The sequence below is a fragment of the Lepidochelys kempii genome, chromosome 13, assembly GCF_965140285.1.
Source record: "Lepidochelys kempii isolate rLepKem1 chromosome 13, rLepKem1.hap1, whole genome shotgun sequence".
NCBI classification, from domain to species: Eukaryota; Metazoa; Chordata; order Testudines; family Cheloniidae; genus Lepidochelys; species Lepidochelys kempii.
This window is the reverse complement of record NC_136392.1, coordinates 8,486,086-8,498,322: the sequence shown is the minus strand read 5'-3', so window position 1 is coordinate 8,498,322 and position 12,237 is coordinate 8,486,086. Positions and strand designations below refer to the sequence as shown.

At 51.5% G+C, this 12,237-nt stretch overlaps 1 protein-coding gene across 5 annotated transcripts in view; it reads right to left on the bottom strand.

Moving 5' to 3' along the window:
* Window positions 1-12,237, bottom strand: part of LAMA5 (laminin subunit alpha 5) — a 167,132-nt gene that overhangs the window by 44,967 nt on the left and 109,928 nt on the right. For 4 of the 5 annotated variants that reach the window (XR_012154649.2, XM_073309132.2, XM_073309134.2 and 1 more), the window contains 9 exons: window positions 8,478-8,620; window positions 8,267-8,373; window positions 7,160-7,313; window positions 6,456-6,616; window positions 5,587-5,695; window positions 3,003-3,100; window positions 2,310-2,511; window positions 1,616-1,742; window positions 116-255 (listed from right to left, as the gene is read on the bottom strand). Coding sequence is in view for 4 of the 5 variants with exons in the window: in XM_073309132.2 (XP_073165233.2) it covers window positions 116-255; window positions 1,616-1,742; window positions 2,310-2,511; window positions 3,003-3,100; window positions 5,587-5,695; window positions 6,456-6,616; window positions 7,160-7,313; window positions 8,267-8,373; window positions 8,478-8,620 (1,241 nt within the window). In the remaining variant the exon portion in view is untranslated. The remainder of the gene's footprint in view (window positions 1-115; window positions 256-1,615; window positions 1,743-2,309; window positions 2,512-3,002; window positions 3,101-5,586; window positions 5,696-6,455; window positions 6,617-7,159; window positions 7,314-8,266; window positions 8,374-8,477; window positions 8,621-12,237) is intronic. The other variant, XM_073309133.2, reaches the window with a different exon arrangement.

Below are 12,237 nucleotides of genomic sequence, written 5' to 3'. Positions count from 1 at the left end.
CTGCCACTACCCTACTGAAAATGCCCTAGAAATCCAGTTACAACCCTGCTCCTATTGCTGTCACAGGGCTGGAACCAGGTCTTGCGGTGAGGGAGCCTTTCAGCTATACACTTACCAGCCACAGCTGCTGGCCTGCTGGCACACGAACAATCACCGTCAGCTCGTTATCCGTAAGGTCCAGGATGATCTGGTTCTCGGCAACCACCACACTCCGACAACCGTATCCATGTGGGCAGAAAGCAGCCTTGGCCTGGCCTGAAAGGCCAAAAGAGACGTCAGCCCCTCAGCCGCCTCTATCCCACCCCCAGCCTGCTCCACTCGAGTTCATCCAAAGCAAAGCCAAGGCAGCCAGCTGTGAGCTGCAGCACACACCAACTCTCCCCCGAATGGCCCATTTTGTGGTCCTCATGTCTCAGACATTGACTCAGCCAGCTTGGGAGGCAACCCAAGCCAAGTCAAAGCTTCCAGGGTCCAGCTTCAGGGCTTTGTGGTCTGAGTGAAGACCCTGAGGAAGATGAATAAAGGCAGCCAGCAGGGAAGGGGTTGAGTTTCATAAGAGCCTGCCCAGTGTGTGATGTGTGTGTTGGTGTGAGCGCCATTCGCTTGCCATTCCATTGCTAGGTAAAGCATCGTGCAAAACCTAGTGCAAATCTTCCCCTCTGCACTGGACTTTGTGAAATCGATCCTTTTCGGTGGTGGATATGGAAACAGTGCGCAGCTGGAAGCCATCTCCTTCCCCAGGGGCCCACTGTGTAAGGTCAAGGTCAATTCACAGTTAGGCCCCTAAATAGCTGAGCCCATATGGCTCCCACTGAAGCGAATGGGACCTTCAGGAGCTCGGCACCTCTGAAAGGCAGGCCACTTTAATGATGTGTCTAACTGTGGATTTAGGTGCCTCACTTTATACACCCAAGTTTCAACAGTTGGGCCTTCGTTTCACCTTCCTAGAGTCTGCTGCAGTAACTGAAAGCACCAGTGCCCCATTGGTTCTACCTTTGCTGCAGCCAGCTCGTATATGGGAAAACAGATAAATTCTACAGGCGGTCCAATGGAAAAGCTAGATTCATAGATTTACAGATTTTCAGGACAAAAGGGACCATTAGATTATCTAATCTGACCTGTGTATCACAGGCCATCACAGAATTTCACCCAGTTACTCCTGTACTGAGCCCAATAACCTGAGTTTGGCCAAAGCATACTTTCCAGAAAGGCATCCAGGGTGGATCTGAAGGCTTCAAGAGATGGAGAATACACCACTCCCCTGGGTAGTTAGTTTTAATGGTTAATCACTCTCACTGTTAAAAAGTTTGTGCCTCACTTCTAATTTGAATGTATCTGGCTTTAACTTCCAGACGCTGGTTCTTATTCTACCTGTTTCCACCAGATTAAAGAGCCCTTTAGTACCCAGATCAGATCTCTATCCCCTTTGGGACATTTCTCACACAGCTGCTGCCAGGGTCCTGGGTAGGAGGAAGAGGCAGCTTGGGTGCCCTTGACTCTCTGCCTTCCTCCAGGAACTTCCTACGAGTGATCTGGGTTCAAAAGGAGTTTACAGACCACTTTCCCCATGTCCCTCAGTCCCAGGAGCCTCTCCCTAACTCCCAGCTCTGCTCACCTTGCCAAATCCGCCCACCATTGATTAACACTTCCACAGGGAACGTGGGATGGTTGGGCTGGTAATAGTGCACAACGAAAGCATAGCGACCCAGCGTCTGGATCCGGCTGTTAAACACAGCAGCAGCCTGGCAGGAGCAAAGAGTAAAGAAATCAGAGTTGACATACACTTTCCTCTTCCAGTGCAATCCCCATCCCTCTCCAATGCACCAGTATCACATCCCTTTCAACATGCCAGCAGGAGAATGCTTTGCACCACTGGGGACTCCGTCTCCCTTGTGTATGTGACATTCACAGTTAGCCTCTCCATCTTCCCGGAACCACCAAGCTCAGTTACTCTAAGGCAGAAGCTCTCAGGCTGTAGTCCATGGGGCCCAGCCTGCAGAGCCCTTGCTGGGAGCCTGCAGAAGGGGACTTTGAGAACCAATTAGAGCAGGATTGGGCGGTGAGGAGGGTCCATGTGGATTATGAAGCAATCCACAGAACAAAATACTGGAGAAGCCCAGATGAAAGCACAACTGTGTCGTGGTTAATGAAGATGGAAGGGAAGGCCACAGGTGCACGTGTGAGTCGTTCTGCTACTTTGCCAAGACTTGCACAGAGCAAGTGCATGCCTACGGTGCAGCCATCTGACACAACAATCCCATTGCCACTGAGAGGAAAAGCCCAGCCCAGCTGCAGTCTGTCCTCATTACCTGGGAAGGCTGCAGGAGAATGAACTCTGCTGAGGAGTCCACTGCAGTCGGAGGCCGAGGTGATGGCTCAGTGGGAGTGCTAGCTGGAGCCACTGTGAAGATGTGAGTCAGGGGAAAGTCTGGAGGGATTGACAGAGCCTGGCCTGCTTCCAGGACAATGGACTGAGAAAGCTTCAGAAACCTTGATGGGATGCAGGAACTACTGCACCAGAGGGAGAAAACACAACACATGGGATCACTGGCAGTGGAAAGAGAACTATAAGCTCTGGCATGAGAGAGACTTGCCTATAATATCAATCCAGATTACCCCATGGCGAGGAAGGAGCCTTTACAGGGATTCCTTGGGGCCTTTACCATATGTAGCACTGAGGGAGGGAGAGGAATCCTGTATGGCTAACTTAGTGGTAAGTGATGAACAAGAGTAGGAATTCGGACACACTGAATTGCTGTTACAGAATGTGAGCAAGTCTCAGGAAGGCTATTTCACTGGAGTGATACATGGAGTATATCCCATAAGGGAGACCATCTAGTCTAGTTGTGAGAACACAGGGCTGGAGAGCTGGGTTCTAATCCCAACTCTGCTACTGGCTCAAGTGGGCAGGTCACTTCACCTCTCTGTGCCTCCATCTTTAAAATGGGGATAATATTCACTCTCATAGGTAAAGTGCTTAGAGAAATCATGCACTCCGTTACCTGGAGGGTGAGAAGGTTCCATGGAGGCTGATGCAGTGAACCTTTGGCTCAACATATTCCATGGTGAATTGTCCATAAGGTATCAGGTACACTTTATACTACAGCACCAGGAAGGAAAGAGAAGAGTGGTAAAATGAAACCTTCTGCTACTTGAAGCCTAGATTTGCTCCTTTACCCCCACCCCTGATCCCTAAAGATCAGGCTGAATACTCTAAAGACCCCCTCATAGACACTTTACTGTAGCTGCAGACCAGTGCTGTAGGGCCCTGTGTTTGGTGGAGGGCAGAAGCCAAATGTGTCTGAATTCAATTGCTCTAAGGCAGGGGTGGGTAAACTTTTTGGCCCGAGGGTCACATTGGGGTGTGAAACTGTATGGAGGGCTGGGTAGGGAAGGCTGTGCCTCCCCAAACAGCCTGGCCCCCGTCCCCATCCATCCCCTCCCACTTCCTGCCCCCTGACTGCCCCCCTCAGAACCCCCGACCCATCCAACCCCCCTGCTCCTTCTCCCCTCACCACTCCCTCCCAGGACCCCGCCCCAAACTGCCCCCCCAGGGATCCCACCCCCATCCAACCCCGCCTGCTCCCTGTCCCCTGACTGCCCCCCAGCCCCATATTCACACCTCCCCAACAGGCCCCCCCAGGACTCCCACCCCATATCCAACCCCTCCTGTTCCCTGACCCCCCCAGAACCTCCGCCCCATCCAACTGCTCCCTGTCCCCTGACTGCCTGCTGGGACCTCCTACCCAACCCTCCCACCGCCGGCCCTTACCATGCTGCTCAGTGCAGCAGGAGCTCGCAGCCCTGCTGCCCGCATGGCGGCAACGATATGGGGTGGGGAGGACAGCGGGGGAGGGGCAAGCCTCCCGGGCCAGGAGCTCAGGGGCCGGGCAGGACAGTCCCGCCAGCCAGATGTGGCCCATGGGCCATAGTTTGCCCACCTCTGCTCTAAGGCAAGATTTGTATATGCCTCAAAGTGATTTAGAGCAGTGGCTCTCAACCTTTCCAGATTACTGTACCCCTTTCAGGAGTCTGATTTTCTTGCGTACCCCCCAAGTTTCACCTCATTTAAAAACTACTTGCTTACAAAACCAGACATAAAAATACAGAAGTGTCACGGTGCACTATTACAGAAAAATGGCTGACTTTCTCAATTTTACCATATTATAGAATAAATCGATTGGAATGTAAATATTGTACTTACATTTCAGTGTATAGTATATAGAGCAGTATAGACAAGTCATTGCCTGTATGAAATTTTAGTTTGTACTGACTTTGCTAGTGCTTTTTATGTAGCCTGTTGTAAAACTAGGCAAATATCTAGATGACCTGATGTACCCACTGGAAGGCCTCTGCAAACCCCCACGGGTTCGCGTACCCCTGGTTGAGAACCAGTGATTCAGAGCTTACATCCCATTTTCAGAAGTGACTTTGGCAGTATGTCCCCTTCCATGGTATCTCATCAGAGCATGTTGACCCACTTTGCAGAGTATGGGGGAATTCAATGTAGACTTTTAGCTCCTAAGTGACTAAGTCCCATTTTCAGAAGGCACTGAGTCCTACTGACTTGAAATGACACTTAGGCTCCTCTTTTGAAAATGGGACTGTTACTGAACATCAGTGGGACTCAAGTGCTTAAATCTCTTCTGAAAACGGGTCTCAGGGTTGTCCATATAGAGCCTTAATGCACAGCAAGCCAGCGTGACTCCACAGTGCACTAGCCAGCCATGCACTAAGTTGCGCGTGGACCCTGCTGCTGTGCATTACAAATTCTGCAGTGCACTTTGACCTATTGCTGTCAAAGCACACAGAGAACTTTCAGTGAGCGGCAGGAGGGTCCACACAGCCAGTTAGTGCACGGCAAGCTAGTACCCTGGAGGTTTACACTCCAGCTTGCTGTGCACTCACTAACTGTGTGGACAATCCCTTAGGGTCACTTAGGACCTAACATCTACATTGAATTCCTCTATGCTCTGCAAAGTGAGCCTACAGGCTCTGATGAGACAGAATACCATACTGAAAGACACCATAAGAGAGTTCCGCAAAAGAACTTTCGCCCTCGCTCCTTCAGTCCCAAATGCCCATGACACACCATGGCCTGGTGACCTGTCCATGAATTGTACTATATACCCCCGACTACATCTTGGGTGTTTGGGGGTGTGTGTGTGAGAGCGCTCCAGGGCACCTGCTGGTGCTTGGGGCCTCCACTGTTGCTGGGTGGAGACACCGGGACCACCACTGCTGCCTGAGGGCGGTGGGAAGGAGACACACCGCCACTATTGCTGTGGGGGCTGGCCCCGGAGCCACCTCAGCTGCTCCAGCGGCCTTGGGGCAGGAGCGCCAGCAGGCTGCAGAAGTCACGGAGGTCCTGGAAAATCACGGACTCCGTTACTTCTGTGACCTCCATGACAGACTCGCAGCCTCACTCATGTTATAGACAGAGTTACACACCGTGACTGATCTAACATAGGAACATCACCCTATTCTCCAGGTTAAGTCCTGAATCTACTGGTTCTCGGCCTCCTCCTTCCACACCACCTGGAGCTGAGGGAAGCCACACAGCTGTCCTTTGTAGTGAGGTCTTACCAGGAAGAAGTGGGCTTGATCTGCAGTGAACCGAACGGTTCCCTCTGTGGTAAGTTCAAAAGCTGCCAAGCGATTCTGTGAATCTAAGACCATCCCACGGCAAAGGAAACTGCAAGACAAAAACAGAACTCAAGGATGGCCCTAGGCAGAGCCATAATTCATTTCTTGTCTTGCCAGATATACATTCTTGAAGTTATTTATATAGAGCTGAGGTAAGTCTTTGAATGCCCGCTTGGGGTAGTCACAAGAACGCATTTCCTAAGGATATCCCAAGCCTTTGTTTCCTACTGCTAAGGTCACAGTTTGAAGTCAAACATGAGAGCAGCTCCCAGACAAGGCACTCAGTCTGTGGATTACATAAATATTGTCTAGTGCTTGGAGCAGGTGACTCAAGTACAGGATTCGTCTTTTATTTCCAGCCGCTCTCTCTTGCTGGGATTCCGTCAAGTCACTTAGGCCCAGATTTTCAGAACTGGGAATGCATGTGAGATAAGCAAGCATCAAATTTGCAAGTGCATCGGCCCTAGCTGCAGCAAGCATGCAGAAAAGGGGTTCTGAAGGTCTGGGCTGCCTGCGTCCCACTTTCCCCACTATCAAATGGGAGTGACAATGTGCCTACCCTTGGGTGATGGGGGGTTGCGAGATTCAAGCTGTTACCAAGATCCCACGGTGGGTACTGCACCACCATGTGCCCAGATACAATATTCTCATTCTGAGGCACAAGACTGAACGTTCTATTAGTGCAACAAAGTAGGAAGCAACTGAACAGAGAAGCTTGTCCCCTCACTGTGCAATGCAGGAGAGGGACGTTACCATATTCACTACAGCTGCCCCTTCACTCAGCCTCTTGTTCAGATCTGGCTTCGTACCTGTAGTCACATGTGTGGAAGGTGAGTGATCCCTGCTGGGTGGCTAACTGCAGGGAGCTCATTGCTACGCTGGCCCTCTGCACAGCATCCTTGTTGGCATACTCCACCAGCAGTACGTATCTCCCAGGCTGGGGAACAGCAAGCTGCAGCTGGACCTCCACCTGGGTGGGAAATGAAAATATGACAGAGATACACTGCATCTCACCTCCCTCTACTACACACACAGCTTACCAGTGCTATGTACCAGCTTTCCTCTTCCTGACCCAATACACTCCAGGGACCAAAATGATGCATTGCGATAGCTCTCAGTGGGTGCATACCACCCCCCCCAGCCACACCATATCTTCCCGCTGGGGGCTACATCAGTGAGATTCTTAGGTGCACAGGCTTCAACATATTACTGTATGGACAGGCTAAGAAGGCAGTGGGCCAAGTTTTAAAATCCCAGCACAATGAGCACACACCCCACCCCCCAGCCCATTTACACGCCCAGGGCAGAGTTTGCAGGGGTGACTACATGGGTGAGCAGCACCTAAACACACACTCACACGAGCAGCTTAATGAGCTGCCGGAGGAATAGAAGGACGTGTGGGCAAGTTTCTGGAATAGCCATCCCAAGATATTTAAAGTACAAGCTCTCTCAAGGGGACAGCCGGCACCTTTGGTCTCACAGGGCTGAAGGGTGAAATAAACAAGCTACTCACGTCACCGCCGCTGCACAGCGCCATCTGTGGGTGCGATGGGGTGATGCGCACAGTGGGACAGGGCCTGGGTAAGCTGTTGTCCAGCCGGCACACCATGTCTCCTCCAGCCGCAGAGGGGAAGCTGTCCACAGACAGGTACTTGTACAAGAGGCAGCTAGAAGCGTTAGGAAAGAATTTGTGAAGTTCTGTTGTGAGCGTTGAGTCCAGGTCCCAGGGAGCAAAGCAAGGGCTCCGCTGCTCTCGAGAACATCCTGGCCTTGGACGGAGCAAGAGTTTGTGTTTCACTGGCCACGGCAGCCCCCCCGCTCGCATGCTGTGCTGTTACAAGTGCCTCAGATCTCTCTGGGAGGGTCCACTTCTAGGGGCACACCGGGAAATCAGTCTCCACAGCCCGTTCAGCCCTGGCTGGCAGTCTCCGCAGGGGGACCATGGGGGACGGTGGTGTATGAGAAATGGACGCCTGCCCATTAGGAGTTGAAGAGGCTGGCAGTTCACTTCATGTTGGCCAGCAAACGCTGCTTATTGCTAATAACGTTCCCGGGCTATCGACCAAAGCTAGAAGGGAACGGGGCAGCGCCCCCAGGACTAACCCTTTGAGCAATCCAATGACCTAGGCATCCCTCCCTCCAGTGCAACACCGGCTCCAAAATCCTATTGTGTCCCCAGTGAGATTGGGTGGGGCCCTGCATTAGGTAGAGGAAGCCATTCAGCCTCAAACTTTAGCTGCTCCTGTTCGTTATGTTCCATTGCCACAATCAAAACCTCTCCCCACCCAGCCACCCTCACCCCCGAGCCCTGCAGACTCTTGCGAACACAACACTCCTCCATTGGCCTGAATGGCAGGCGAGAGGCACCACAAGGGTCCCGGTGTAGTTAGCTGCTGTGGCTGACTTCTTCCAAGAGCCTAAGCCCACCCCCGTTTGCCCAGACTCCCCTAGTGAAGGGAGATCCCTGGTGCCTCCCCCACAGAGAGCAGCTGCTGACTGAATGGGACTGCAGCCCTGCACAGAAGGGGGCAGTCTACGAGTTCATTAGTACCAGAGGGTTAAGAGGGCTGGGCAGACCCCAAATAACACAGATCACAAAGAGAGGAATGGAGTTCCTTACTTCTGACTGGCTTGTTCAGGGGCTGGGCTGTAGGTACACGCCTCTGTGACCTTCAGCTGCAGGATAGGCGCTTCGTAGTACGAACTGGGGAGCAAAACCAGATAGTCCTGGAATGGGGGCGGAGAAGGAGGGGGACAAGTTGAGTGTGACTCTGTTCCTCGGGAAACTGCCAGAGTCTTCCTTGGAGGAGGGAGAAGGGAAAGGGCCTTACCAGCAGTATGCCCTCTGCCTCTACGATCAGAGACCACACAGTGGGGTTCAGCACAAAGGGCTCCCCGAAGCTGTTCTGAGGGACGGTGACAAAAGCTGGTTCGGTGCTGGGAGCGAAGATGATCTGCTTGGTCTGCTCAGTACCTGGGGTGGGAAGGACAGGAGACTGTGAGAGGGCACAAGCTCAGGGCGGCCCTGAGGGGATACCGCACAATGGGCAGCAAGCGCGGAGGATACAGTCGGGGAAGTTACTCTGTAAACGTGGCTTGGGGGGAACCTGGTTTAGTCTCTCAAGCAGCGTCCACAGCGGATGTGCTGGGGTCCCACATCAGACAATGATAGAAATAACCCACGAGCAGAATCTGCTCAGTGAAAAAAAAACCCACTAACTTCCCTACTGCTATTGCTAATCTGTAGCTCTCATCCAACGCTGAATAGCCCATACCCACCAGCATCCCACCAGCTAGAGACAAAGAGAACTTATTTACTATGAAATTATTCAAAGACGAGTGACAAGAATCAATCAGATACACCATACACAATGGAGAATGTTTTGCTGCAAACTCTGAGAGCCTCCTTCCTTTCCCCACCTACCGACATTCCACAGCTGGAACTTAAGAGGGCAATTTAATGCAACAGCCTTCCCCTAGACTTCAGGCCCCATCCTTCTCCCACTGAAATATTTTTGGCTAAACTGACCGTCCATAGATGTTTTAAATCAATTAACTATGAGTGCGATCACAGCACAGCACCTAGTGTCAGAATGGCCACCGGCTAGTTTGCAGGTTCAGGGTTTTTTTTTAAAAAACACAGATGAGCTGAGGCAGGAGACTGCGAATTTCACACACGTGTTCCTCTGACTGTCTTTGTGTGGTTCATTTATAGCATGGCACGCAGCAGGGGCGAGCGAGGGTAGGGCGAAGGAGCATGCTACTATGACGACTGTTTAGCCGCATCCAGTGTGTGGACAGTGCAATTAACTCAAGATTGGACCCTAGATTCCTGAACCATAGCACTTGAGTGCAGCACCATTGAAAATGAGGACAAGGAGGCATGTGTGTTGGATGCCTTTGTGAAGGGGCAGCTCAGAGAATTTGCCCCTCTGACCATAGGAATTATTTCGGGTGCAAAAAAACCCCAAACAAAAAAAAAAACCACCTCAAAGAGCAGGAGCAAAATGGTGTGAGAAAATTATACCCACAAAAGAGAGGCCGTGTCCCTTTTGAAAAGCGTGCCCTATATTTGGAGCTGTCAGGGAGTGAAAGGGCTAAAAGCTTGCTAAACCGAACGCTGCAAGGGACTAACTTGCTTCTAGGCCCCTGGTCTTAACACTGGCAGCCCCTTCCACACAGAAATGAGGATGGCTCGATGTTTTGGAGATTACATGGCTTAGCAAAAGGGCTGCTGTGCTGGGTCCACTCATCGGTCCACCAGGCTGGGAATATGCCTCCTGCACTAGCAAATACTTGAAGCATCCAAGGGGAAAAAGCCACAGCGTTATACAGCAAGCCAGCTGTAATCCTTCCTGACCTATGTTGTGATCAGATTACGCCCAGCAGCATGTGAGTGGATGACCCTTCTCTTAACTTTCCTGTGTAGAAACGTAACTGGTCGTATAATTATCCAGCTGCTTTCTTCCTTTTTTTAAAGCAAGATCTGGGCATGTCAGGCCCTGTATATATCCTCCAGCTGCTCACTTTACAAGGTAAAGCAACATTTTCTTCTGTGCCAGCCCAGTAGTTCCAAATAAACAACAATATTTTCTACTCAGTGTCACCTTTCATCCCAGGATCTCAGACCATGACATCAACATTAGAGAATTAAGGAACCTCCTCCCTCGCCGGGAGCATTATTATGTACAGATTGTGAAACTGAGATACAGAGGTCAAGTGATTTGTTCCAGGTCACTTGGCGAGTCAGTGGCAGGGAACACCAGTTTTGTATCTCCCAGCCCTGTTTTTTAATCCATTAGACTGGAAATCCTCATGGAGGTACCAAACTGTTCAGCACCAGCCATCCTCAACCTAGCTCCTTGAAACAGCACTCAGCTGACGATGAATGAGTAGAGACTGAATGTAGCAGATGGGAAGACATGCTAGGGTGGGTGCAGTGACGTTCTCTTGCAGGGTCTCTGTGAGAACTGCCCCACTGGGCTAGTTCTCCTGAGGAAGAAATCGCTGCAGCTGGCTTTGAAACTTGCTGGCTTTCATGGTACAGATTGTCGAAGGGGCCTCAGACCACCCTCTACAGTGACTGCAATTTTCTACGTACGTGGCAATTCAAGAACTTCCCTGCAGAGACAGTTTAGCTAACCTCTGCCAGCAAATGCACTTTGCAAATGGACACTGGAGTTCCCACATATGGGAAAAAAACCTGCAGACACAATTTTGCCAGAAAAACACGTGGCACCAAGTGGTTGCAGAGACTCGCTCTTCAGAAAAGTAAATGCAAAAGGTGGCTGCGCACGAAGACTGGAGCATAATTTTACTGTTCCTTTTCCTCACCAGGCTGAGCGCTTGCCACGCTGCAGAAACCAGGAGTCACTTTGCCATCCTGGCATGGGTAGGGTGGGCAGGGATAAGCTTGACTCAGTTCCAAGTCATTCCTTGTGGAAAACCAACCTATAGGGTTTAATAGGGGCCATGCCAATATGGGTCTATAGGAATCCCTTAAAAATCTGACAGAATTTAATAGAAAGGGACAACTTTTCTATAGGGTTTATTGAGCCAGCCTATAAAAAGTAGTCCTTGTCTATGCCATCCTATGGGACTGTTCCAGAAGGGACACAATCAGTCACTGGCCGCCTGGAATACCTTGGTGGCAGCGTTGCATGCTGCCATGCGGGTATGACAGCAGGTTTCAAACGCCAAGCTTGGGAGTGCAGGGGGGCCAGAGGCAATGCCCAGCTGCTCTCCTAGAGTCTCCTGCTGTCACTGACAGCCTAGTGCTAGCAGCCCTTCCAAGGCACCTGCCAAATCACCCTGCCTGAGGGAGAGGAGCCACCCAGCAAAATCGTGCATTGTGGAGAAGGGAGAGCAGCACAGGGGCTCAGACAGTGAGGTCTCACAGAGAGGGCAGCTCTGGTGAAGCAAAGAGCTCCAGGAGGACTGACACTCAGGTCAGGCGTGGCAATGCTCATTCCTGGGGCGTGAGCTCCAGAAAAGAGAAAGCTGCTGCTTGGGTAACAGCCCAGGGGAGAAGCAGACGGGCTCTGAGCTGCCAGAAAAGAGAAAGCCAATGACAGGCGCGAACCCCAGATCCCATCTCCTGGCCTAGCTGAGAGGAGGCATTAGCAGTAGGCTGTGTGCGCGTCTGTGCATGTTAGTTAGCAGGGAGGTAAAGCCCTTTTATCCTCTTCCGCAAAAAACCAAAACCATCTGTCCCCGTGTGCTCTTGCCTACACGTTGCTGATTCCTGGTACACACAAAACGTAGGTCTCTGCCTTTCAAGCCGTCTTTGCTGGCTCTTCCTTTCCCTGCCTGCACAGGATGGGTTATCGGAGCCTGTGCAGCCAGCTTAGAGCCACTGCCAAAATGCAAATGGGAAACCCTGTTAAACACCAGCCAGGCCAGGCCACCTGGCACTTCCCAAAGGCCAAAAAACAGGTTCTTCCGCCATGTCCTTATGAATCAGGAAGTGGGGGTCTGGTCTCCCGCTACTGCCTCTGGCTTTAAAATGCAAGGCGACGCGCTCTGATGGTAGAAGGCGGCTGTAGGGAGTGTACGGACAGGTGAAGCGCATCCCTCTCCTGCATGTCCTGG